Source organism: Larus michahellis, chromosome 1 (assembly GCF_964199755.1).
Source record: "Larus michahellis chromosome 1, bLarMic1.1, whole genome shotgun sequence".
Taxonomy (NCBI): Eukaryota; Metazoa; Chordata; class Aves; order Charadriiformes; family Laridae; genus Larus; species Larus michahellis.
Genome location: NC_133896.1, coordinates 193269595 through 193296570, shown reverse-complemented (window position 1 = coordinate 193296570; position 26976 = coordinate 193269595). Strand labels below are relative to the sequence as shown.

At 40.4% G+C, this 26976-nt stretch overlaps 2 protein-coding genes across 2 annotated transcripts in view; one reads left to right on the top strand and one right to left on the bottom strand.

The window, feature by feature from the left end:
- The window catches only part of NEK5 (NIMA related kinase 5), a 32019-nt gene extending 15332 nt beyond the window's left edge, over nucleotides 1-16687 (top strand). Inside the window, exons 11-23 of the mRNA XM_074566536.1 lie at nucleotides 800-936; nucleotides 4736-4935; nucleotides 6277-6343; nucleotides 6685-6804; nucleotides 7613-7696; nucleotides 7802-7906; nucleotides 9600-9680; nucleotides 10504-10572; nucleotides 11358-11490; nucleotides 11759-11890; nucleotides 12941-13078; nucleotides 14492-14606; nucleotides 15019-16687. Of these exons, the coding sequence (XP_074422637.1) occupies nucleotides 800-936; nucleotides 4736-4935; nucleotides 6277-6343; nucleotides 6685-6804; nucleotides 7613-7696; nucleotides 7802-7906; nucleotides 9600-9680; nucleotides 10504-10572; nucleotides 11358-11490; nucleotides 11759-11890; nucleotides 12941-13078; nucleotides 14492-14606; nucleotides 15019-15271 (1634 nt within the window). The 3' untranslated portion in view covers nucleotides 15272-16687. The remainder of the gene's footprint in view (nucleotides 1-799; nucleotides 937-4735; nucleotides 4936-6276; nucleotides 6344-6684; nucleotides 6805-7612; nucleotides 7697-7801; nucleotides 7907-9599; nucleotides 9681-10503; nucleotides 10573-11357; nucleotides 11491-11758; nucleotides 11891-12940; nucleotides 13079-14491; nucleotides 14607-15018) is intronic.
- ALG11 (ALG11 alpha-1,2-mannosyltransferase) lies at nucleotides 16687-22229 on the bottom strand. The gene is made up of 4 exons (XM_074566520.1): nucleotides 22178-22229; nucleotides 20892-21086; nucleotides 19245-20176; nucleotides 16687-17066 (listed from the first exon to the last, which is right to left on the bottom strand). Exons 1-4 carry the CDS (start codon nucleotides 22213-22215, stop codon nucleotides 16795-16797), a joined length of 1437 nt encoding a protein of 478 aa, XP_074422621.1. The 5' UTR covers nucleotides 22216-22229; the 3' UTR covers nucleotides 16687-16794.
- Nucleotides 22230-26976: the final 4747 nt, after the last annotated feature.

Here is a 26976-nt window from a genome sequence, read left to right as displayed (position 1 = left end):
TCTTCATAAGAGAGGTGTTCCAGTCCCCTAATCATCGTGGTAGCCCTAAGTAGGCACCTGAACATCTAAATCACCTAGGCATTTTAAAAAATGTCTATGGTCATATACTCATAATTTACTTATATTTTATCTCCCAGACATGATACTCTCACAGTCATTACTCAGGAAATATTTAAAACTCACTTAGAAGCTACTTAATCCTGGCAAGGACACTACTCTTCATTATTGCAACTAGGGTATTTGCAAAATACTGTTAGACAGAACTGGAATGGTGTGTACTTTTATTCTCCTACATGGGGAACTGATAAGGTAAGTTTTTCACTTTTCAGTCCTCCTTTCCAAATTTCACAAGTACTACAACGTTGTCTAGTGATTTGTAGAATACCGAGGGCTAGATTTAGAAAGGGAATGCGTAAGCAGGTAGACACCTAGCCTCCATTGAAATCTGAGCCTAAGAATCAGACCTCCTGTTTTCTGTTCTTGGTACTAGCGTGAAATCAGCGTTCTAGTTTATAGAGGTCTCCCTTTTATTTGGTCTACTTTGCAAAACTAATCAATAAGATCCACTTTACATGAGTGTGACAATTCATAAGGTTTTCAAAAGCATGTTATTCTAAGAATGAAAGGCAGAATGCCTAGGAAGTGTGAAGTATGGTGCTGATGAAAGGACATAAAGAGTGTTTGTTAGCCCAATCTGTCAGTGTTAGGTGTATGCACCCTACTGTGGTTTGCAACTACATGATCATTAATCACGTAGAGAGCACAGAACGTAACCTTTTAATGTTTTGTTGTTAAAAAGCATATAAACTTCAAAAAAGAACAGTCCACGACGAAGTTTCTCCAGAATCTGGAATGATGGTACCTGTCAAGAAGCAGGAATTATTTCAAAGAAATGGATGGAAACCTCCTTCAGGAAGGCAACAGCCTATTTTTCAGGTACTGTGAATCCACATTCTCATAATATTTAATTGTCTTCAGAAGGCAAATTCCTGCTCTTAGAAAAGACCCTTTAAAAGGCCTCATTAAGACATATTACATTATTAAATTTGGCTTATAGGTTAGGGGCGGACATGCTAGGAAGCAGCTCTGAGGAGAAGGACCTGGGGGTCCTAGTAGACAGCAAATTATCCATGAGCCAGCAGTGTGCCCTTGTCGCCAAGAAGGCCAATGGCATCCTGGGCTGCATAGGGAAGAGTGTGGCCAGTAGGTCGAGGGAGGTCATTCTCCCCCTCTACTCTGCACTGGTGAGGCCACAACTGGAGTACTGTGTCCAGTTTTGGGCTCCCCAGTTCAAGAGGGACAGGGAACTACTGGAGCGAGTCCAGCGAAGGGCAACCAAGATGATTATGGGACTGGAGCATCTCCCTTATAAGGAAAGGCTGAGAGAGCTGGGACTCTTTAGCCTGGAGAAGAGAAGGTTGAGGGGGGACCTGATTAATGTTTACAAGTACCTAAAGGGTGGGTTTAAGGAGGACGGAGCCAGGCTCTTTTCAATGGTTCCCAGCGACAGGACAAGGGGCAATGGGCACAAGCTAGAACATAGGAAGTTCCGTTCAAATACACGGAAAAACTTCTTTACAGTGAGGGTGACAGAGCAGTGGAACAGGCTGCCCAGGGAGGTTGTGGAGTCCCCTTCTCTGGAGATTTTCAAGACCCGCCTGGATGCAGCCCTGAGGGATGTGCTTTAGGCAATCCTGCTCTAGCAGGGGAGTTGGACTAGATGATCTCTAGAGGTCCCTTCCAACTCTGAAGATTCCATGATTCCATGATTCCGTTAATGCCTACACTAAGTCAGTAGAGACAGTTAAGTACTCCTGAAGCCTCAGAAGAGGTGTTTTAGCCTAAGAAGGAAACACTGAATTTAGGCTGCTTTGGTATGGTCCTTTGTAACAAAAGGAGTCAGGCATGCTTTGCATTTACATTTACACTAAGGCAAATAAACTCTGTGTTTACATTTTTGCTATAGAAGCACATACACTGATCCTCTTGCCTCAGACCCTCTGAGAGCCCATTCATGGGCAAAACCACTGGCTCCCACTGCCTTTGTCTCAGATACTACTGCAACAAACTGGGATCAAACCCTACAGCAGAAAGCCCCAGTTCTTCACAGTCCCTTGTGTCCCTCGCTCATTTTCCACCCCCTTCTTTCCTTAGGCTGGATATCAGCTGTATGCTGTGTCCAGCCTCTTGACATCACTTAATACCTTTATGTTTATCTTCAAGAGCATGTAGTACTGCCTTGGGTGCTGGTGAACACAGAGCAAAGCATATTTAGGATCTGGGAGCTCCCAGCAGTAATTGCACATTGCAGTTATGGTAGATTAGCTGATGATAGGGAATGTGGAGTTCACAGAACTGCATCCCTCAAGCAATCATCACCCACACTACCTATGGATAATACTGGCCCCTTGCAGAATATAGGACTTAATTTTCCTCATAGTTACATTTGTGCATATCCAATGCAAATCCAGAGATGGATCAAGTTTGGAAAGTTTCCTTTCCCTGTGCACTGCTGTAATAAAAGGCAGAATTTTGTCCACCTTTTTTTCATCCACAAGACATGATCTAATATTAATGCTGTGAAAGTTCGCACATTCTTTCAGCATCCAAATGAAGCAAACAGTTTGCAGGGTTTCAGAGATACCTGCATAGTGTCATACTTTAAATGTGTTGCACCAGGATTCACAGAATGGTTGAGGTTGGAAGGGGCCTCTGGACGTCACCTCGTCCATTCCCCTGTTCAAGCAGAGTCATCTAGAGCCCGTTTCCCAGGACCATGTCCAGGCAGCTTTTGAGTATCTCCAAAGATGGAGACTCCATACCCTCTCTGGGCAACCTGTGCCAGTGCTCGGTCACCCCCACAGTGGAAAAGTGTTTCCTGATGTTCAGAAGGAACCTCCTGTGTTTCAGTTTGTTCCTATTGCCTCTGGTCCTGTCACTGGACACCACTGGAAAGATTCTGGTTCTGCCCTCTTTGCGTCCTCCCTTCAGGTATCTATATACATTGATAAGATCCCACCTTAGCCACCTAGGCTAAACAGTCCAAGCTCTTTCAGCCTTTCCTTGTATGAGAAGTGCTCTAGACCCTTAATCACTTTTGTGGCACTTCATTGGACTGTCTCCAGTATGTTCATGTCTCTCTTGTGCTGGGGAGTTCAGAATTGAATCTCTATGAGTCATTTCATCATAGAAGGTTATTGGGTTGGTCAAGCATGACTTCCCCTTGGTGAATCCATGCTGACCACTCTTGATGATTTTCTTGTCCCTCATGTTCCTGGAAATGGCCTCCAGGATTAGTTGTTCCACCACCTTGCTAGGCGTTACAGTGAGGCTGACCAGCCTGTAGTTCCCTGGCCCTCCTTCTTGCCCTTTTTGAAGATACAAGTGACTTTTGCTTTCCTCCAGTCCTTCTCTCAATCACTGCTATGATCAATCAAAGGTAATAGAGAGTGGATTTGGAATGGCATCTGCCAGCTCCCTGAGTAGTTGTGAATGCATCCCGTCAGTCCAGTCTGCTTATGTATTTTCTAACCTGATCCTTTTCCACCAAGAGATGTCTTCCTTGCTCCAGACTTCCCCCCTGGTTGCAGGGGCCTGAGATTCCTGAAGGCTGATATTGCTAGTAAAGACTGAGGCAAAGAAGGCATTCAGTACCTCAGCCTTTTCCATGGCCTGTGTCACCAGGGCACCTGTTTCACTGGCCACGGTTCCCAATCCTGTTACATTTATTTAGATGGCCTGATTTGTTCTCCCCATTGTTTGTGATTGCCATACTTCTGGATACCATATTGTAAAAGTTATTTCAATGACGGACAAGATAAACACTTTCTGAGGTTATGTCTTCCTTGGGAACTTTCCTATGGGCAGTGGAAAATTTTCTTTTTATATAGATATGAATTTGTATTCTACTGTAATCTGGACTATTCTGTACGTAGATGAGCCTATTTTCAGTGTTTCTAAGAAGTAAAGCAGGGAGGAATAGTTAATGTATTTACCATCTATGAAAGGGATACTTAGATGCTTTTTAATTTATGTAAGAAAATAGGCAAAATTCAGCATTTTTCTTATACACCATATAGTCTCCCACCATGGAAAGGTTTGTGAATGTCTTACCACACTTACATCATGCAGTGGCAGCTAAATGATCACCTTCTCTCCATTGTTCTTGTAAGAAATGGAAAAGACAGTCTTGCCACAAAGTAGAAATACAAGGATGTTTCATCACACAGAACTGAAAGGCAAGCTCCCACAGGTGCGTAATCAAAGAGATGATGAAATGAAGTAGCACAATGCTCCCCTGAAAGCAGCAGTCAACTTGTATACTGCCCAAAAGTAAACCCCAGGTTCCCCTTGCTCTCACATGTCAAAATGAGCCTCTCCTGGAATTAATTCAGTGCTTCAGGCTTCAGAACAGTGAAGTGACTCTAGGGCAATGACACTACAGAGTACAAAGCCCCATGCTGATTGACTTGCACAACAATATGGGCTGCTTCTTAATGACAGGAGTTGATGGAAGAGGGGAAAAGAAAAAGACAATGGTAAGATTCCATAAACCCTGAGAGGTTAGGAAGTTTCTGGGTTATATCTGAAAGGATCTGGAAAATTTACAGTAACTATCTGTAGACAGCTTATATTACCATGCAACTCAGACTGGAGAGAAGGATAGGAAAGTAATTCAGACTTGTACTCTTACAAATGAGAACAGGTAAATTAACATCCTTTATTATATTTTCAGCCACAGACCTCCAGATGTAAGATGGCAGAAAGGCCAGAAAGTATTAGAGTACATGGCCATTATGGTCATTACTATGATAAGCTTGACAACTTCAGGAGGAAAGCTAATGCACATTATGACCTTTCTCATATCAGCCAAAGAGTTGAGGAATACTATAAACTAAAAGGACAAGTTGCACCTCCACCCCCACCATCTGACTGGTAAACTTTTCTCACTCTATTTATTAGTGATGAACTGTTATGCATGTTTTGAGTTACCAGCCTTCCTGATTAAGTAACACTGGACGTGGCTCATTCAGTATAACTCCTTCTCTGCTTGGTCTTTGATAATTTTTTTACATAAGTTTATTGCATAACAACATAAATCAGTTCCTGTCTGTCCAGAAGTTCCTTCTGAATGTACTGTCCTGATGTTTGACATTTCATTGTCAAAATGTCTCCCAAATATCAGCATTTTATTGTGTAAGAAGTAAAACACAGGCTTTTTGTAGACTTTCTGATTATATCAAGGATAAACACTGTTTTTCCTTCCCACCAGGATCAGAATGATATAAAGACCAAAAGCAGTTCTGCACTTGAGGGAACCGAGAGGGAGGCAGGCCATGAAAATGTTGGGTTTTTTTTCCTGCAGAGCTTATATTTTGGTTTCAGATATAAAGACCCTTTCTCCAGCAGTTTGTTTACTTCAAACCCTTTGTCTTACAAAGTAGAGGTATAACATTTTTATTACTTTAGAGATTGCGTGTCCATTCCATGATTAGCCATTTTAGCTGTGGATGAGCTTTGAAAACCTTGAGACAGGAAGGTAAGGAATTTTTAATACTGCCTTCTTTCGGATCCTTCCTTTAAGGTTGACTGAATCATTAATTTTCATTCAATGATGGCAGTGTTTAGAATGTTTCACTTAAGGATCGTGATCTTTAGAACATCTTGTCTGAGCTGTGTTTCTAGGGCCTTATTTAAGGACAAGGTCAATTCAGTTTGGCTCCCTGGGGCATGAGTGGATTCTGAAGGTAGAAAGTGAAATAAATAGAAATCAGAGAGCTTACAAGTGACTGCTGGTTATTTTATACCAAAAAAAAAGAGGCAAATGTTTAGAAACCACAAAACTACATAAATACAAAGTTAGGCTGATAGAATTAGGCACAGAGGAGAAAGGAAATAGAAAATTTGTTGAATATACAACCTCTGTTCTGACAATTTTCACTCATTTTGAGGATCAGGAAAAACAACTTTATTTTCATTAACGCTTTCACATACGATTTTTCAAATAAAAGGTAGAGAAGGACTTTGCTGCACTCTTCAGAAGGCTAATGTAACTGAAGTAATAGGAAGGGGAATGCCTGAAGTGGTTATGTTTTCTTTTTGTTATTTTACTGTTGTTCCATATTTATATATATTTTATCCATATTATATATTCATGTAGTACAAAGAGAGCTCTGTTTGTCATATGTGATAGAACCTATTAAGAATTATTTGTGCAGAAGATAGCAGAGTCTGTGAAATAGAATGTAATATATGAACATCACTTTCTTCTCTCAGGCCTTCAGAATATCTTCAAAGGCGATTTGAAGCCAAACAGTACAAGATTAAAGTGGAAAAACAGCTGGTAAGTAAATACTGAATCATAAAATAAAATCTGTAAAAGAAACTGAATGAAAATCCTGAAGATGAACCGGTGTCTTTCTAACAGTGAACTGTAACACCGACAGGTAAAAAGGTCTACTCTAATGAATTTGTTGATCTGCTCCATAATGCTCGTCTTGAGGTTCTATTTTCTAATACAAAACTGTAGCAATGTAAAATTCTACTGTAACTTTTTCCTCCAAAAGTATATACTTCCCTTACTGCATTCTTCCGTGAAACAAGGAGAATGAATTTAGTGAGCACCGAATTAAAGGATTCTAAATGAAAATTCCTTTGCTCTGGGATTTACTTGTACATCCATAGGGACTGCGACCATCCTCTGCTGACCCATATTATGACCAAATACAGCAGCAGAAAGTAAAGGAAGAACATCTCAAAAAACATCAGCAGGACGTGTCTAGAAAGAACGAAATGAAAGAACAGGTAAATGAAATATCTTCCTTAAGACAGTGCTTAAAGCTGTCTTCTTACACTTCTTGACAGTAGTATTCTTTACGTAAGAATTGTATTTCCAGTCCTCTATTTTTGGACTGCAACCTTAGCATCGTTACTCAGACAGTCATTAGGTTATTCCTGGAATTAGCTGTTTCAGATATAATTCTACAGAAAAGCTAGCATGAAACAGTCAGGAAAACGTCAAAAAGTTTAACGTCTGTAAGAGTTAAGAGTTATAACTCAAAAATGTCCTCTAATAGAAAGTATCAAGCAATCTTTAAAATTGGCAGTAAAGGACACTGATCCCTTTTTCTCATGTATATATACGGTTTGATATCCATAGAATATGGGCATGTTTAGCTTGCAGAAGAGGAGGCTGAGGGGAGACCTCATTGCCCTCTACAACTACCTGAAAGGAGGTTGGAGAGAGGTGGGTGTTGGCCTCTTCTCCCAGGTGAATAATGACAGGACCAGAGGAAATGGTCTGAAGTTGCAGCAGGGGAGGTTTAGATTAGATATTAGGAAGAATTACTTTACTGAAAGAGTGGTCAGGCACTGGAACAGCCTGCCCAGGGCGGTGGTTGAGTCACCATCCCTAGAGGTGTTTAAGAAACGTCTAGATGTGGCACTTCAGGGCATGCTCTAGTGGCAGAGATTGTAGGTTGTTTGGTTGGACTTGATGATCTCAAAGGTCCTTTTCAACCATGAAGATTCTATGATAATATTTTGTTTAGCTAGAGTTATTTCTGTATGTATTTCTAATACATATGTATTCTACCATACTGTTCTTTAATAGGAGTACCTGAAACAATTACAGAAAATTCGGGAGGAATACCAGAGCAATATAAAAGAATTCAGATTTAGAGCAGGAGTGCTCCAGGTAACAAAGCTTGAACATACATGCAGTCATATTTCCTTTTTCTTTTTTTAAGCTAGTACACTTAGTTAGAAATTGAAATGAAATTTTTATAAAAATGTTCCATAGGAGAATCAAAAAATACAAGATAAAACCTATCTTGTGAGACAAGGCAAAGCTGAGGACCAGTCTGAAATCGAAGATACAGCTGGAACAGGAGGAGAATCACTTCAGGTATCAGTACCTTTTCCTAGTCTAAACAGAACTTTTTATGCAAGTCCCACGTGGTATTTGTTTCACTCTCGGTGAAAAATCTGAAAAATGGTAACGCTTAAATTTTACCTGATGCTTGCACCGTACGCGAAAGTCTCCCTAGATTTCCTTCATGAATAGCCTGGAAAGTTTCTTGGGCTGAGCCCTGACTTGTTTTAGTAATTCTTTTTCATCTGTAATTATAAGGAGGTACTTAATTTCTTTTTGTGATATGTTTATTTTCCTTGCTTTCTGAGTGAAGTGAAGAAGAAGCCACTCAGTGCAAATCTTTATGAAAATTCTGTGCAGAAGGTACAGCAATTCATGACAGCCCAGAGTAGCACTGTATGGGAAGTTAGAACCCATTTTTATGTGGAGTCCTTACTTAAACAGTAATTTGAAAGAAGTGGGAGGAAGAGCCAGAGCCAAAGCATTCCAGCTACGGTACTCCTCCACTTTTTCTCATTAAATACTACCAAAGCAGCTGCTGGAAAGGAGTTTCAGAATTGTTCCACTTTTACTTTGCAATATTGGTATTGTGAACACCAGATGAGGTTTCCAGACCACATGGAGTTCTGCAGCAAGAGGTCCACTTTTCTTCAAGTGAAAAGAATGAAAGCCTCAATTTATGAAAATTAATCTCAGTGTGGAAATTCCCAGTCTATTCTGAAGGGAAAACAGCCCTGATCTAGCTACTAGGATTCTTCAGTCAGGATTTGCCTCATGTGGTGTAGGACTTCCTGCACTGTAGCGAGGGACAGACTTCCACATAAACTGGTGACAGACCCCTATTGCAGCTGGAACCTGGGCCAAAATTGCCAATATTTGTAGGATTCTCTTCAGTGATTTTCATGGATCCTGGATCTGGCTTTGACTTAAAAGAAGTCACCCATCACTTGATGGGATAAAGTAGGTTGTAGGCAGCCAGAGCGACAATAGGACAGAAATTACATTCCCAGCGACTTAATGCGAAATGCATGATAATGAAAAAGAAACACTAGATTTTGCACCTGCTTGCTGTCACCTTAGCTCATGGGCACTCCATCAACTGGAGAAACTGCATAGATATTTTAAAAAAGTAAAATCTGTGAATTGTTACGGTTTTACCTGGGGTTGAGGATGTGTTCTGATTGCAGCAGATCACTGAAGGAGCTGCATACAATTATTTACTTTGCTTTTGTCTGACAGGTTCTAACATTGGACATAGGAATATGAAAAGGAGTAATTAAATATTTTTAGGTGTTACCAGAAAACAAGATACTAAGAAATGTGGCTATACATTCTACAGGCATAGGTTTCCATTATAATTTTGATTTTCATCACTTCCAAAGTTTTCCAGATGAAATCAGACTGATTCCTCTTGCATATGATCATAAAAAAAAAGGATGTATTTCTTGACACAGTACTATATGCTCCAAACATAGGGTTTTGAAAAGTCAGAGGTTTGCGCTTTATCCAAGGTTTTCTGTTTTTCTTTTTGCCAGATAAGCCAGAATTATTATGTCTTTCAGTGTTAGACTCTAAATAAAGCAACAAATGGAATATTCTTACGGATATATTTACAAGGAAATAATTGACTACATTTACTACCTTAACAAGTCTTTTTTTACAGGTTATACACATATTCTGGTTCCAAAGAGTGTATTTTAAAGTTGGTGTTTTTTTCTCCTTCCAGGACATGGAAGAAAACTTTAAACAAGTCAGACTCGAGGATAGTCCAGACCAAAAAATCTTAGAAAAGAAACATAATGCAAAGGTATCCATCCTTATTGTTGTATTTTTTTTCCATTTTCTTGTATATTTCAAATTATTGTGTTGTCACAGTGGCTCTGGAAATCAAGTTATATGAGAGTAAATTAAGAATGCTGGTCTACTGTATGTTAAAAGTTTATATGAGAAGATAGAATTACTAAGAAAATAAATGAGCTTTACTGATCATTTGAGGGGGACTTTCTTTAGATATTCCCAGATAGTAATCAATCCCTACCTACTCATCTTTATATTAAATTGTATTAGTACTATATGCAAACTCAAGTTTACTCAAAGTTTAAGTGAAGTCAAGTCAGGCTGCTAATTTTTTAACATTTTGTCATAAAACATTATTTTCTATAGTGCCTTTTACATTGTAGAAGGGGATGGGAATTGAATGGAAATGCACATAAGATATCAGAAAGGTTTCTGACCATAAGATCGTTGTGAAGGGGACTAAAGGTCTTTTGTGAAATATTGCACAGAAGCAGTACAGTGTTCAAATTTTAACACTGTTTGAGAACCAGCTGTAAGAACCAATTCTGTGTATTGCAAGGATTTGAATTAAATGACTATCAAAGACACCTTTACTTAAAATCAAAGTGGATGCAATCATTTGAAAATATCCATAAACTATATTTAGAGAAGTCTGCTTTTTTCCAATATCTTCAACTTCGATCTTGTTAAATAGAAGAAAAATATTGTTAAATAAAAGTTATTTTCAATAGGAGGGTAATTTTCAAGTTTTTAGTTCCATACAAACTGTGTACATTTAATTAAATGTTTTTATTTAATAAAATAAATTAATGAAGTGTGTGAATTTCCTTTAGGGAGGAGTAAAGTTTGAAATTAATTTAGATATATGTGTTCCTGAGGAAGACAGTATTCGAGAAGCAGAGGTATGTTGTAGTTACAGTCAAAGCATTTTCATTAGTAATCTGAAACCATGACAGTAGCTCCATGGTCTAAGGTTTGTTTCCATTACCATCATCCTCTACCTTTGTTATAATGAAGCTTCCTATTGAGGATTTGTTGGTGTATTGCATATATCTGACCTTCTTCAAGAGGATAATTGCTTAGAAGAAAATTGGATGATATCTGGGTCAATCTTTCACATGGTAGAAGATGAAGGAGTGCAGATATTTAAATTGGGCTTGAGGAGAAGAACTCATCTCAAAATTGAGTTACTCTGCAAATGACAAATTTGATCTGTAAATTGTTTTAGTACATTTCTGTTTCTTTTCACTAGTATTGTATCACAAAGCAACAATAATACTGTGATGAACCAGCTGTGATTTAGAAAAAGTTCAAGTGAAACTACAGACAACATGATGTGATTTCATTTATTGAAATGACATTTGTGGCTGATCGACACGTAATAGCTACCTATTAAGATTTTTATTAGTATATTAGAATTTTTAAAATATTTGTAACAGCAACATCAAAAATATAATTTCTTTCTAGTGTATATATTCTTAATTTACAAAGCACTATTTTGTCCTTCTGTTGTTTCACATCCTGCAGAGCCCCCTGCAGCCCTCTGGTACACAAATCACAACGTGACTTTTGAGTTCTGCTGCTTCACTTTTTGTTACACAATTTTCCTGTGCATACATGAGAATGGCTGTCAAACACAGTAAAATGAGAAGTGATTAGTTATCGTCCCATTGTTTTCTCTTTCCAGAGTAACCTATTGTTTTCGCAGGTACTAGATAAACTCAATGAGACTTTAACTTTTGTGGATGGTGAGAATCTTAAGGAGAAATTGGTGGAAGTTTATGAAGATCATATGGACAGAGTTTTGGAAGAAGAAGCAGGTATTTCTTGGGGAAATACAATGCTGAGTATTAATCCTGAAAATTACATAGCAATTAGGTAAATTCAGTTAGTCCAGGCTATAGCAAGTTTATCTGATGAGCTCTCTCTTTATATCACATAATATTATAATCCCACTGAAATCTACTTAAAAAAATGAAATAACTTTGCCTCCTTTTTTCACAGAATCACAAAATGATAGGGGTTGGAAGGGACCTCTGGAGATCATCTAGTGCAGCCCCTTTTTCTTCCCCTTTTTCTTCCCCTTAGAGTCCAATGACATAGGTGATAAGAAAGAAAACAGAAAACATTGGCAAGGTGGAGCCCCTCAGACACTACTGAATTTTTTAGCTGTTGCTGATGTCACATCTGTATGTCCTACCATGGCTGAAAATGAACTTGGTAAGAAAGTTTTGTCCTTCAGTGAAAATAGTGCCTAAAATTCAGCCAGACCACTTACAGACCTTTGCCAAAACAATTCCATACCAGAACGTCCACATGATCTGGCAGGCTTTTAATTGCAGGACTTCATAATAACTGAGGTTATTGTAGGTGTTAAATGATAGAATTCAGTCATCATTTTCTCCTTCATCTAATATTGCAATCATGTTGTGTTGCTCACACATATTAAGAGGGCTGCATTATATGAATCACTCTGTGGCCTGGGTAACAACAGCTAAAAATACCAGTCTACACAACTTATCAACACCACTTTCTCAGGCTTCGAGTGGATGACACACGAGAACTAGGGCAGTCGGTTGCCAACACCGTCCCAGAGTGTGGTGGAGTTCTGGTTTCCCACTCCTCACACATGTATTTCTACACAGTCACAAGAAGTGCAACCTCACACAGGTGTGGCTGTGGAGATGCTCCTTTTCAGAAGAGGCCAGTCGCTGCGGTTCGTACAGTACCAGTGTGTATATTCCCAGGCAGCCAACTATCTCCAGTGGTTGGTTGCTGCACACAAGGAGCTCTTCCAGCATTCCAGCATTCCCAACACCCCAGATACACAGAAATAACTGAAGAGTTTGCATGGACAGGGAAGACAAAGCAGAATATGACACTTCTTTTTCATTCTGCTTTAGATGAAAGAGCATAGGGTGCAAAAAAACAGGAACTTCTTTGAAGCTTTTGCAGCCCCAGGAAGCCAACAAGTTTGAGAGTAAGGACTGCTCAGTGAAGCTGCACCTGTCTATTCCAGGCTTAATAAGCAGTTACTTGAGTATTAAAACCGGTGTTAGAAATTTTTAGTGACAAGTAGTCCAAACTATTTTTTCTCTACAGTATCAATCAGGTCAAATACTTTTTAAAAATTCAGGAGTATTCCACAAAGGGGGAAAAAAGGGTTCCAGCATTACCCAAAAGAAGAAATTGATGTCAAGACTAGAAAGTCTGAATCTGACAAAAGACAGTGGCATGCTTTAGTGACCTGAGAACCTTGCTGTTCTTCAGCTGACCATGCTATTCTGCCTGAAGACATCCCGGAAAACAGGAAGCGGTGGAAACAAACACCACCAGGGACACTCCTGAACATCTTAGCAAAAGCAGAGCTGTCTAGTGATTCCTTAATCTGTCTTGAAGAAGAAATAGGTAGGTTTGTTGAAGAAAAACTTCTGCAAGTTTTTCTTTATTATTTCTTCTGCCATCGTCAGAGGGTCTGTGGTGAGAGCCAACCTTTTGAAGCAGTTGGCAAACTAGAAAAACACGGGCAGCCTGTCCCCGCAGCCACTGCTCTGTCCTGTGGCAGTGGAAGGCCTCTTTCAGGACGGTGATGTTTTCATTAGCTGGGAAAAGGGCAAGCCCTACTTAACTGGCTATTATTTTCATATGCGATTCTTTCATTTGTTTGGGTAGACAGAGGTAACCTACTACTGCCAGCAAGTTGGCAGGTAACACAAACCTGGATCTAACCCCTGCAGCTGCTGAGATTGAAGAACCCTGTAAAAAGCATTTATAGAAATTCATGTGTTTCTGTAGAACAACTGTAAATGGTAGTACACGATAGCTTAAACTACAGTTACAACACGGTCTGTGCTGATACAGCTGAAATCGATTCAGACTCATACAGCAGCACACTTTCCTAAAGCAAGACACTGTTTTGTAAATGACATTTACTTTGTATCAAAGCTGTTAGCTAAAAAGCCAGAGTATTTTCCACAGAAAGATGCTCTAAATGTAACCAGACGTTGTGAGATTTTTTTTCACAATTGCCTATTTACTGAATGTGTAATTGGATGGCAGGACTTCTAAGCTAGCTAAATTGTACATGCCAAGTTTCAACAATTGTAATGGATCGCGAGACCTATCTTTCATTTGCAGCTGTGCAGTCAGCACTCTCCTGCTAATTATACCTCACATACGTGTTTTCTCACAGTGTAACACGCTCTTTTAAAACTGCCCCATCCTGAAGGCTAAATCAGCTAAATGTACCAGCTAAATTCCTCTCCAAAGACTAGCTTTATTGCTCACACATTAAAAAAAACCAAAAACCAAAATGAAATTCAAACCACTTTTCCCTAACGTCAGCAGTTCATAGAACTAAAGGAAGAATAAGTAACACAGGTATTCTAATTGCTGTTGCTTTTAGCTGTTACAATCATTAAAATACGTCACTCTCTCAGTACCCAGTTCTGCCCTGCTACTCAAGCTGACATTGTGGAGCACAGTGTTACCCAAACTGACAGATTTCTGTTGGATCACATGCAGAATTTAGTCTTTTTACTAAAACAACAACTCTTAGCATTGTTCTCCCACCGTCAGGTTAGGGTTGCTCTTCAGTCTGCAAAAGCGAGCATTTTTAGGTAACCATAGCTACATCCAAATAGTAATGGTCAGTCTTTCCCAAACAGTACTCCTCTAAGTTTTCCACTGAAAATGCAGCCCCCTGTATTGGGAACTTAAACTTAGAAAAAAATTCGAGCATTTACTTATTTGCTATTACTTCACATACACTTCTATAGTTAGCTAATATACAAATAAAGGAACGTTTCTCTTCCTTTCCAGAAGGGAGATTAACTATGTTGCCTCCAAAAGAAAACAAGGAAGATGATTCAGAAACATACACTGCTGTTGCTGTTGATGAAGGCAGACTTGAGCCAAGATCAGATGACGAAGACACGTAAGTCAAGCACATCGGAAGAAACATCCATACGACTGAACAATTCTCATGAAATGGCAGGTTACATTGCCTAAAGCTTTTCTTCTGTTCTTTTAAATTCATAAATGAAGGAAACTTACTTGTTTCACAGAGCTTGCTAATTCAACTTTTAATTCTGTAATTTAATATGTCACATGCCAATGCTGTCATTAAAAATGTTATGCAGAAGTATTAACATGGCTTTGCAGCTCCTGTTCTTTTACCTTCTAAATACAGGTGAACAATCTCACGGAGAAAGAAACAGTTTGCATTATGTTTGTTGCTTGTGCATTCTTTATAAAGTGTTTTCAAAAAATCTCAAAGACCTTGACAGGAGAAAGGCTTGTAACAAATCTATATTTAATTAATATAATTATCTTGTTTTACTTTACAGAAATTTTGAAGATTCTGAAGACGAACTCAGACATGAGCTGGAGGCATCTCTGGAAAAAGTGGTAACTTCTCCAGCAGAGAGAACCCTGGAGTCTCCCACCCTTTCAATAAATAAAGGTCAAACAGATGAAGAAAAAATGAGTTTACCTCACAAACTACTTGCAAAATCTGGTGATGATTTAGAAAATAACCATGGGTCATTTAGTGTTGACACACATAATGAAAAAGGCAAGCAGGAGGCAAGAGCTACCTAGAATACCAGCACAGTTACTCTTTCAAAACTTTAATTTGCTTGAAGTTTCAGCCACATCAGTAACAAAATTTAAGGATAGCTGACATTAAATGCCAAGTAAATCAACAGTGCTAAACGCTCAATTAAAATTAATAGAAGCCTGTTACTATTTTGTTTAAAAGGAAAAAAATCAGGCTAGTTTTCAGACATGTTGAAAAATCCTCATCCAGACTGAAATGCACATTCATCTTTATTATTCTGAACTAGCTGGGACTTCTGTGACAACACTTGCTTCAGCAAATTTCCAATTACGTACTCTCATTAACCATTTTTGTATCACGTAAGAAAGTCTCTTAGTGTATTGTATTGCCCTAGCTCAATCAACTCCTTGTTCTAAGAAGCTCTTCCAGCTTTTCCTAATCTGTATGTACTGCCAATACTGCTTTATAATCCGTAGTTTCATTTACACAGTACTGACCCTACGTAGTATCACCAACTGCTCAGCAGTTTTATATAGTAATGTAAAAGGGTTTATTAGCACCATGAGAATTGTGTGTTCCCCAATTCCTAATAAAATATGGAACAGTTAGTTCTTCACGTACAAAATTTCACATAGTCCAGATGAGGCTTAGAGGGAAAATCATGTTCTAAAGTCTGATTTCAGTAGCTTTTTGTACTTTTAGTTTGCTAAAATATAAAATACTGCTTTGATTGATAGCTCAAAAAAAGGACTATACGTTTTTCCATTTTTCATACAAAAACAGATGTCCATTTTTTGAACATTTTGTTCACAATGTTCTGTTTTACAATAAGCAGTAGTTTAGGGCTTTAATGTTCATGTTTGTGTAGCATTTAATTCTGCCCTCTAATCTAGACCCTTCTGTTCCCTAGGAAGAGAAAAACTTTCAGTAGAATAGAGTTGGAAAAATACCCCTAAGTTGTCATACTGTGAAAGGGCACAAGGAAATAGCTAATACAAGGATCATAGACAAGTGCAATTATTACACTTATTAAAAAGCAAGCTAGCAAAACCACAATATGATTAACCTAAAGGAATCACTGTAGGTAATGAAATCTCGAGAACCACAATTAAAATCCCTCATAATAGAATTTTGCCACAGACTGGGGGACAGCAAATTGAAAACGTGCTACAGATGCTGGAAAAAAATTCCTCTGGATACAAAAGCTATCAATCAAACAAAAATGTTGACTTTAAAAAGTGTGACTGTGAGTGAAGAGTCATGAAATGGGTGGAGACTATAAGTATTCAATAAATAAAAGAAGTTCTAGATGCAGTTCTTTTACCAAGGAAAGATGATGGTTCTGTGAATCCAGAGGGTTTTGCAGCGCACTGTCATGTAGTCAACACAGAAAATTTTTAGGAACATTTCTTTCCCAGTAAAAAAATCTCTTACACGAACTACAGGTACTCTGACAGAAAGAAAAAAAAATCTCTTTATTTAATGGGAGCAAGGGATCATATATTAGATATATTTACAGGTGACACATAGTCAAATATAAAAACTTAATTTTATTCATATACATTTATTTAAATAATGGCTCCACAGATAAGAGGAATGTCTCTTCAAAATGCTGGTCAGAAAACCTGTGCACAGAGCGACGAGCGTTTTCTCTGATCTCTAACCTTTTGTCAGGAGACAAAGAGAGGATATAAGCCATTGTCTCAGCATAACTGTCCTCGTTTTCTGCTAGGAAGCCTGTAATATGTCCTTCATATGGTACCACAATATCTAATTTGGGGCCTCCAGAATTATGAGCCAGGATAACTGTGCCAGCTGCCATACATTCAACTACTCCTGTAAAAGATATAAAACACGGATATGCACATCAGCGACTTTGGCATTCAATAAGGCACTGGAAAGTTAAAACTGCAGTAAAGTTCACCCAGAATTGTAAGTTACTAGAGACTGGTCTTCTAGATAAGTTTGAAAAATACAGAGTAAATGGTCTCATAAGAAAAACAAATTTAAGTTTTTTGGTTCTTCAGTTTCTCCTAGACACATAAAATTGAAATTAGAAATCAGATATAATTGGTTAAGTTGTGGTTCTTGTAACATATTTGATTCACATGAGATAGATTATATTGCCAGTATTTTCGGCAAAAAAAAAAAGCTAGATACTGAAACAAATGTAAAGATAAACATGGAAGGTAGCACTGTGACAGAGCATTGCATAGTTCTGTTCTTCTCTGTGACAGAACACTGCAACACTGGTTTTATGGTATGGTGGCAGCTGCAAATAATAATTAAAAATTAGAGCTGAACATAACTATTCATTTTCTCATTCACACTGAAGAATTTTAACACTTAGAAAGATACTGACAGAAAAGCTGACTATGCACATTTCAATCAGATGATATTCAGAAGTTCAGTACTTTGCAGATCAACAAATCTTTATAGCTTTTGACAACTCAGCAAGACAGACATGTAAAAGTTGTTATCGCTACATATGTGTTTTTCATGGAAGAAGTTTTGATGAAATGAGAATATGATAGTGAGATTTCCACAGACAAAAGCAGTGGGATAGGAATAGCATATAATGTATCCATCAGCTTCAGTTTTCCTCCATGGTTCCAGAACAGACATCAGAAATCACTTTTAGTTGCTGATTCTTCTCAGTTCTGATTTGACTTTTAAAAAGTTCCCTAGCTCAAAAATTGCCAACTATAAATAATGCTCCACTGTTTTGGAACATGTTTTCTACAGGTAAAAAAACACTGGAGATGAAGGTGAAATCATGCTGAAATTCAAAATCCCAGTATGATTGTATGTTGGTTTTGGGTTTTTTTTTTGGTTTTTTTTTTGGTTTTGTTTTTTTTTGTTTTTTTGTTTTTTTGTTTTTTTTTTAATTTACTTAAACAAACTGTTTTGGCAGGAGGAATAATATGAGAAACTGTTATTTCCATTTTGTGGCAGTTGCTTCTGGGAGACACTTTGAGTAAATTTTTTTTGTACGAAGTTCCTATAGACTATAACTAATACTCCTGATACTTACTTGACTTGTATTCTAATAAAGTTTGATGACATTAATTGCAATTTAGTCATATTATAGCCAAGCACAGCATCCCTCTGTTTGGCTGCTAACTTACCCTGGTGTAGATTTATGGTAGATGACCAATCTCACATTCCCTTTCAAGATCAGGACTCAGCTAATGCCAATAAACCGAGGCCAATACCTTCGTTCTGTATGACAGCACGTTGCAAACCAAGCCCCAGCTCCTCTTCAGCATTCTGCTCTGTGCTATGGCAACTGATTTAAGGACTTGACTTAATTGCCTTAGCACAGGTGCCTAGTGTAGTGAAATGAACGAGGGTACCTGGTGGCATCTACATGGGGCTTACAAATAAAGAGACAGGATCTGTGGGAGACTCACCTCTGAAACAGCAGCTAGAGCCCCACGGCATATACTAGACATTTCAAATGGCCGCTGAGGCAAGTGAAACACAATCCAGATCTCTACACACAGATGTCTACACAGGAACTGTGTCTAAGCTCCCCCTGCAGTCAGTGGAGCCAACAGGGCACAATCTAAGGTGCTTAAAGAGAAGTACCTGCTGCCTTTCAATGCACCGTTGGGTACGGAAGGCACCTGTGTAAGGCTGGCAAACCTAACACAGGAACTCAGGGTGATGCATGAGCTTACAGAGTGATAGCTGGAGGTCAGGCAGGGCATCTTGGGCAGCACAGATGGGACTAGCTAGCTCTTTAGGTGACATGGGGATGCCCGTAATTAACAGTCTACAGTGCTTCAGTTTGCACTACAGTAGCACCTAGTGGTTAGTCATCTGAATTGGTTCTGTAGGCTCTACCTCAGCTAGATCACCTCTGAGGAGAACAGGAGTTTGACACCTGCTTGGCATACAGACCTCTGTGCTTAGACACCTACACTGAGGAGTCTTAATCACAAACTGAAGCCCTCCCCAACCATGTCCCCATCTGGGACAAATGGCTGAACTCTGAGGAAAGATACTGACCGATCCCGAAGTGCTCATTCCACATCGTATGCAGGCCAATGGTGGCCTCAGCCAGGTGTCTCTTCAACTCCTCAAAGGGAACGTTTATTCTGAACATCACGTTGTTACTAACTGCCAGCTCTTCACAAAGACGTTTAAGGTTATTTACACGCTCTTCATCTTGCTGGTTACGACAGCCGCCAATTAAGATAAGCTTCAATGATGGCTGCTGCCCCAGTCTCTTCTCTTTCAGCAATTTAGCAAAGGCTCTGATTTGCAAAGGATGATCTTTTTCAGGCCTGAACTGGCTGACAGAAACAATGCAGTGTTCAGCGGTGCTCTTTTCCTCTTCCAGTGGAATATCCAGGAAGGTCTGAACATCACACGGTGGATACACAACGCTAGTGCAAGCCCCAGCTCTCCAGAGGGAAAGGATGTGATTTAGCGTCCAAGAAGAATTAACCATAATCACGTCACTGCAGGAACCAACCAATCCATACATGAAAGCAAAGAAGTAGTAGTAGACAAGTTTAAATTTGCTGAACAGAGGATTGTTTGTAATGAAGGCTGCATTGTTAAACCTGGTGTCCTGATTCCTAACGACAGAAAGCATATCAGTGCTGATAGTGGGATAATGGACGTAGCATCCAATGCGACAACCTCCTAAATATTTAAAGAGGGGAAGCGTGAAGGCATAACCCATGGAGTCAATATAAATATCGGGAACACACTTTAGAAGAGCTTCCCAGCCAAGAAACACTGATCCTAAACTTTGTCCCAGCAAAGTGAAGTGAGGGTAAAGAGAAGCTTCCACAAGGTAGCGTTTTTCTAAAAACACGAACTTCACAGGATGAGTTAATTTAATATTGAATCTTCTGAAAGCGCCTTCCACTATTTCTTCTCCAGTGGCATCTCTATCACCAGTGTAAACAACACACGTTACATTTCTGTACCTGCAAGAGTAAAGAAAAAGAATTTCATACATTCTTCTCTTCAAATTTTGTAACATGAAACTAAAATATCCATTCAAAATGACTCAAAAAGCATGTGAAAACAAATATCTGGCCTAGCTCTGAAATGATTTTGACTAAATTACACTTTTCCTTATACTTCCACAGTTTTTTCTGATCTGCAGAAAAACACATGGCTGAAGACTTGGGGAATTATTTTTTTTTTGAGTAAAGCATAAAAGGAGCTCAGTATTATTCTAAAGACTTAAGAACGCCTTGCCCTGCATTAGATGTCTGTCTAGCGCATAGCATGAGGAAAATGCAGAAGACTGTGCAAGCCAGTGGATGTGCCAATGTTAAATCCATTTTAGACATTAACTCGTTTTGCCTCTTGCACCAAGAGGAAAGTATCAAGATTATCAGTTATCTTCTGATGAGTTATGCCCATAACAAAGTTCCATACCAGCACTGGAAAACTCATGAGAGAGGAGGGGTTCTCCCAAGGACAGAAAGAAGTGAAAGATGCCACAGCAGGGAAGTTAAATCTGGGTAAAGGGATGAAGTGGAATGGTGCAACCAGGTGAAACTCAGATGTAAAAAAAATGTAGGCCCGGTAGATTAACGACACCTATTTAAATATGTAAAATGCAAAAATGTACATAAATAATATCATCAGTAGCTAAGAATGAAATACGGTATTTGATAAACATACACTTACTTTTTCTGGAGCGTTCTTATGGCACACCACAAGACTCTCTCCCCTCCACCACCTGCATTGCAATATGGGTGAAAAAAGGCAACCAGCAATGGCCGCTTCCCATCTTTTCCTGCTGAGGTCAACTGTTTTTTCCTTTGTTGTAGCCAGAGCCGTATTCCCCACAGTAGTACCACCAGGCAGACACACAAAATTCCACTTAGAAATAATGCAGGGATTAACAATGAGCACAGCAATCTGAAACAAGCCGGAGATTTTAAAAAATAAAATTGCTTTAAAGAACTACTACATATGAAATTGAGAGAGAAGGGCTTTTAGGTAGAGATACAGGGAGTTCAACAATTTCTTGAGTTCTTCTCGGAAATTATCAATGCGTACCATTTCAACAATTACGGGGGAAAAAAATACTATTCTACACTTGTTTAGCTGAAGATTTTTTTGTCTACTGTTACCTCTCAATCATTTAGTATTGTTTATTCATGCCATATATCTATACCTATCTCCATGTGCTATACACACTATAACAGTTGCACGTCCTTCGCGATCTGGCAAAACACAACTAGCAAAGTAAGAGTTTTCTTCAGTCCAAGCTCCTGTTTGGCCTGCCTTAGCGTGAACTGCTTTGGTGTACTGTTACTCAGGGCCAGGCTGCAGTGCAAGCGACCCAGAACCTGCGTTTTCCATTCCCTGGAGATTTGAAGAGCTGTGTCACTTGTCCAGAAAACCTTTGAGCAGTTTCTCCGTTTAGAGAACCATTTTTTCAGGTCTCTGAAGCGCTCTCAGACAGGGGCATTCCCTTTACTCACCCCCACCTCCCTGCATGGCTCTCCTAACCCAGCAACGGGAGGTTTCTCACAGAAGCCTCTTCTCAGTCTACAGATCTTCACAGGCGCCACAGTCTGGATTCTAACACTACGCTACATGTTGTGATAAACATCATTTACTCGACACTAAAGGGGCTGCCCATACCGAGTCACGCGTCACAACTGACACGTAAAATAAGAAAACACTTTCATTTTCGGGACGAAGAAGCGGAAAAAGCGCATCGACCCATCCGAGACCGGCGGCAGAGCAAGAAGGAGCCGGGCAGGGACCCGCCCCACCTCGCCCTGCCCGGCGGCCTCCTCTCCTCAGGGTCTGCTGCGTGACGGCCAGGCAGGCCCGGGGCGAGATGGGGGAGCGCGGGCGCGATTTGGCAGGGGGCCATGGAGGCGCAGGGGCTCCTTCTCCCCTCCCTCTCCGCCGCCAGGACCCCCCTCCGCCACACGGCCCCAGCCCTCCCCGGGTACCTGATGAGCCCACACAGACACAACCCTCCCGCCACCATCTTGGACAGCGCCGCCAGCCTCTTCCGCCGGAAAGGGATGGCTTGGGGCTGGGCGTGGGCGGGGCCAGCCGGGCATTGCCTCCCTCTCATTGGTTGTCTGCGGGAGATAGACGGCGGGGAGGGCAAAGCGGCGCGGCGCTGACGAGTGGGCGGGAGCAGGGCGGGGGGCGTGGCTGCGCCTGAGCGGGGCGGGGGGGCCGTTGCGCGCGCTGGCAGCGCCCCCTGAGGGGCGGGAGCGGCGCCGTCATCGCTGTGGCCGTTGCGTCCTCCTCTTTCCCCTCCTTCTCTTCCTCCTCTTCCTCTTCTTCCTCCTCTTCATCCTCCGCGGGTCTCCTCAGGGGCCATCGCCTCCCGCCCGCCCCTCCGGGCAGAGCCCGGGGGACAGCACCGGGCGGTGTGGGGTGCGAGGAGGAGGCAGAGGCCTTCCCGTGGGACAGGGGGGTTGGTCTCCCACATCCACCACACGCAGATTTTGTCCCTGTAAATACTGGCCCCTCTCTTTGGCCAGAAGAGGATGGTATTCGATGTCCCGTCTTCCAGCCCTGCATAAATCTCCTGCTTGTAAGTGAATCCCTCTTTATAGAGAGGTACCTGGTCTGCTCTCTGTGAACGTGTGCAAGTTAACTCTGTCATGCTGAGGACAGCATGTCCAGAATACCCTGTGCCTGGTGCCCGCTCTGAAAGAATCCCTGTGAATACGCTCACAGGGCAGTTTCCACTGGAGAATGTCCAGGCTGTCTCTGGCTAATATACTTTCTCTCCTATTTTGTCTTGATTCAGGACTATATGCACAGACCGGAGGATTAGTGTCGAGATAAGACTGAACAGTGCTGTTTTTTAAAATGCTACTAACGATGTGTTCAGTAAACAGCAAGGCTTTGTATTTCTAAAATGGCTTCCCTTGGAACAATATAGGAAACTAATCCTGCTGTCCTGGATGCTGGGAAGTGTTGAGTAAAAATACCAAACTGTAGGTGAGGCGGTGTTTAGGCAGAGCAGACCACAACATTTCTGATCTTCTGTCACATCACTAGGTGCTTTTCTTCCCCACCATATTCTCCATTAAAAAAACCCAACAACTTTATGTGGCAAATTTGATCCAGATAACTCAGCCTTCAGTCTCTTGCAGAGTTTAGAGTGTCCAAAATTTGAGGGCATTTCAAGCCCTGTTTCTTTGAACAGGACCTTTCCAGAACCTGTGATCTTTCAGCCTCTTTGAGGTCTATGTGATCTCTTTCATGTCATAACTGCCTGTGCATTTTGAGGTCCAGAAGCTGTTAGGGATGCTTATTAAGGTCATCCTATGTCTTCTTCATCAGAAGAGTTCTGGCTGGAAAATGCTGGATCATTAGTTTCTTTAGCCATTGATATAGCTCGAAGCAGAGAAACAATGTCCCTTCTGTAGTGGGAGTGAGAAGAGTTCAGCTTGAGTAATGATTATTTGATTCTGACCTGCCTGGATTGAGTTTTCCATTTATAGAGAGTCACCATGTGGGCATGGAAATGTGTCAGGCCCTCAAAGTTGGAGTTTTATTGATTATTTTACTGATGGTTTTATTTAAGTATCTTCACTGTCTTAAATACCATTGACTAGGTTTTATCAGGTCATCTCTGCCTTAACGTGAGCAGGTAAATTGGAACAGCTCTGTTGGGCGGTCCAGCCAACATGACCTCACATTTGATTTCTGAACTAACAGCTCTCGTAAGTAGAGTGCCACAGGCATTAGTTTCTCTCCTTTAATCTTTTTCCCCTTCCCCAACAGACCAGTTGCCTGAGAAGCATGTGAGATGCTTGCAGAAGAGGCCTTTGCTGGATTCACATTTCTCAGCTCAAGACACCTCTCTTGTAATGTCAACATTTAAAGATAATTCCCTGGGTTCAGAGAAGAGGCACAGTTCTTCTAGGGAACAAGAAATCCAGTCTATTTTCGATGATGAAATTTTTCTCTCCCCACTGATTTGAAAAGGAGCTTATGGACGCTCCCTTGGAAGGTATGAGTCTTAGATTGAGTGTCTTTATGAAGCTGAAGGATCACAGGTTAGTCAGGGCTTAATTAAGATGAGACATAGGTAATGCTGAAGAGTTCCAGGAAGTAAGAAGAATAATTAATGAGGGAGACACCTACATACTTGGCTTTTGAGTTGCCTGCACCATAAATGGCAGATGCAGTGTTTCGGGTTTATATTCAGTGCTCTGTTCAGTAAATCATGTAGCAAAAGTACTCAGAAAAGCCTTTGGCTTCACGTGGCTAAAAGAGTACAACTTGTTCTTTCCAGCTCATTGCAAGGTTAGTTGTACTGAAATCAGGATTTAACCCATGAAGCTTCCAGCACAAGTCCTACACTTTCTTCAGGGTTTCAGTCCTAAGTGTCAGCAGTATGTTTTAGCTTGAGGCCAGCAAAATATCTTGCTTTTCCCAAAACCACCTAATCAATTTCTTGGAAGTTCCCCATATCTCCTATTAACGAACGCTTATGTCTGTGCATTTGGCAGCTGGAAAAAAAACAACTGATTTGCATGGTCACGATGGAAACAGCTGCCTCGTGGCAGCATATTGTATTTGCAGTGCATAAACTTCCCGGCAGGGTGAGCCTCAGACTTGATTCAACTCGTACAGCCAGATGTACTCTGCGTGCACAGTATATCCAGTGTGAGACATAGGTCTGGCACTTCCCAAAAATACTGAAATTTTTGCATGAATTCAGATTGACTGTCCAATGTCAGTGTTAGACAGCATATACAGTCACATAATTTTCCTGATGACAGCAAATCAGGGAAGCTGTTTTTGAGAGAACAATTCATAGATACTATTCTTGTCTTGCTTTCTCTCCCACGGCAAACAATGGATAGACCAGAGGAACTGTTTTGGTAGGAGCCCTCTCTGATTTATATTCCTTTTTTTTTTTTTAAGCTTTTTTTAAGCCCTTTCCTTACCATGTGCACTTCTTTCTTGAGTGGAGTAAGCCAGGAAACATGATGTCCTTGCAGGCTGCATATGACCTATAAGTTGTAGCTCAGGCACGTTGTAATAAAGCATCTGCATAAACAAATAGATATTCTAGATCTGGATAACTTTTTCAGATCCTTACCAATGCTAAATGGGGGAAAATAAGAGTTCTTCACAAGACAACCAGATTAGATAGAAAAGGATTTGAAGAAAAGGATCTGCTTGTAGTCTCTGCCTGGTCTAGATGTGTCTTACTACATGAGTTGCTACAGACACAAAGCGTCACACAAGTTCAAATGATAACCTCTGCTGGTCCTGGCACAAATTCTTTAGACCTGACTTTGCAGTCATAAGATGACTTGGTTTGATGGCACCTGTTTCTTCTGCAGTTCTTACTATGTGTTTTGTAGTCATGTCAGATGGTCGTCTTTTCATGGAAGGCTATTTTTATTTTGGAACTGGTGTTCACTTGCTTGTTATAGGTAGAAATCTGCATGATGGTGGGAGTATCAAATAGTTTTCTCTGTTCTAATAATTTATAGTTTGTAGAATCACAGAGTGGTTGTGAATTGGCTGGGACCTCTGGAAGTCTATGGTTCTAAGTCATCTTGTCCAGCCCCTTTGCCCAAGGTGGGCCACCTACAGCCAGTTGCCCAGGACCATGTTAATTCAGCTTTTGAGTATCTCCAAAGATGGAGACTCCACAACCTCGTTAGGCAACCTGTGCCAGTGCTCGGTCACCCCCACAGTGAAAAAGTGTTTCCTGATGTTCAGACAGAACCTCTTGTGTTTCAGTTTGTGCCCATTGCCTCTGGTCCTGTCACTGGGCACCACTGGAAAGATCCTGGCTCTGTCCTCTTTGCCCTTCAGGTATTTGTATACATTAATGAGATGCTCCCTGAGCTTTCTCTAGGCCGAACAGTCTCAGCTTTCTCAGCCTGTCCTCATAGGAACGGTGCTCCAATCTCTTAATCATCTTAGATGTTTTATTTTTTCTGTAGTCCATCTAGTGGTAATTAAAAAAAGCATACTAATATTTTCAAAGTTCTTTTGTTAACTTTTCTTTAATCACAGGCTATTCAGCTTCTGACGTAAGCAATATGACAACTGTGTTGCTGACAGCCTTACAGACTGCAAGGGACACCTTTAATGTGTGAACGGCCAACACAGACTAATTGAGTTGTCACCACTTAAAAACTTCCCCACCTTAATGCATATGTAGCAGATGATATTGTATGCATGTATTTAGGGTATTGGCAATAACTTCAGCGAGAGCAGCGCTGAGCTTTCTGTGGTGTTCCCACTCCAGCAGCGAGAACGCTATTAAAAACCTTGTCTGTAGAAATTCCATGCAGCTGACATGCCAATGAAATTAAACTAGCCTTGTCATGAAGTCAGCTTTGTTTTCACCTTCCCAGAGATGTGCCAAGTTTTTAATCTTTTGCTGCCTCTGTAAGCATTTTTGTCCTGTTTTAATCACTTTCCTTATTAAGGTCCTTACTCTGAAGGAAAATCCATGCAAACAGGCCTTCTGAAGGGAGCGGTATTCAGAAGAAATAGGAGAATCCACTCACAATGTGTTCTCTGCAAGCCTGCAAGGTGTTTGAGACAGTTTTAAAGTGTATTTTTGTAACTCTCATTCTTGCCAAATACTCCACATACAAGTAACTTGATAAGATAAAACCACTGGCAAGTAATAACCCAAAGAAACTGGATTAATATTGTGTAAGGATGTTCATATGACAGTCATGTGATCTTTTATACTTTCTTTCTTTTAGAAACATGCACTGTGTAGCACAGAGTCTCATTCAGG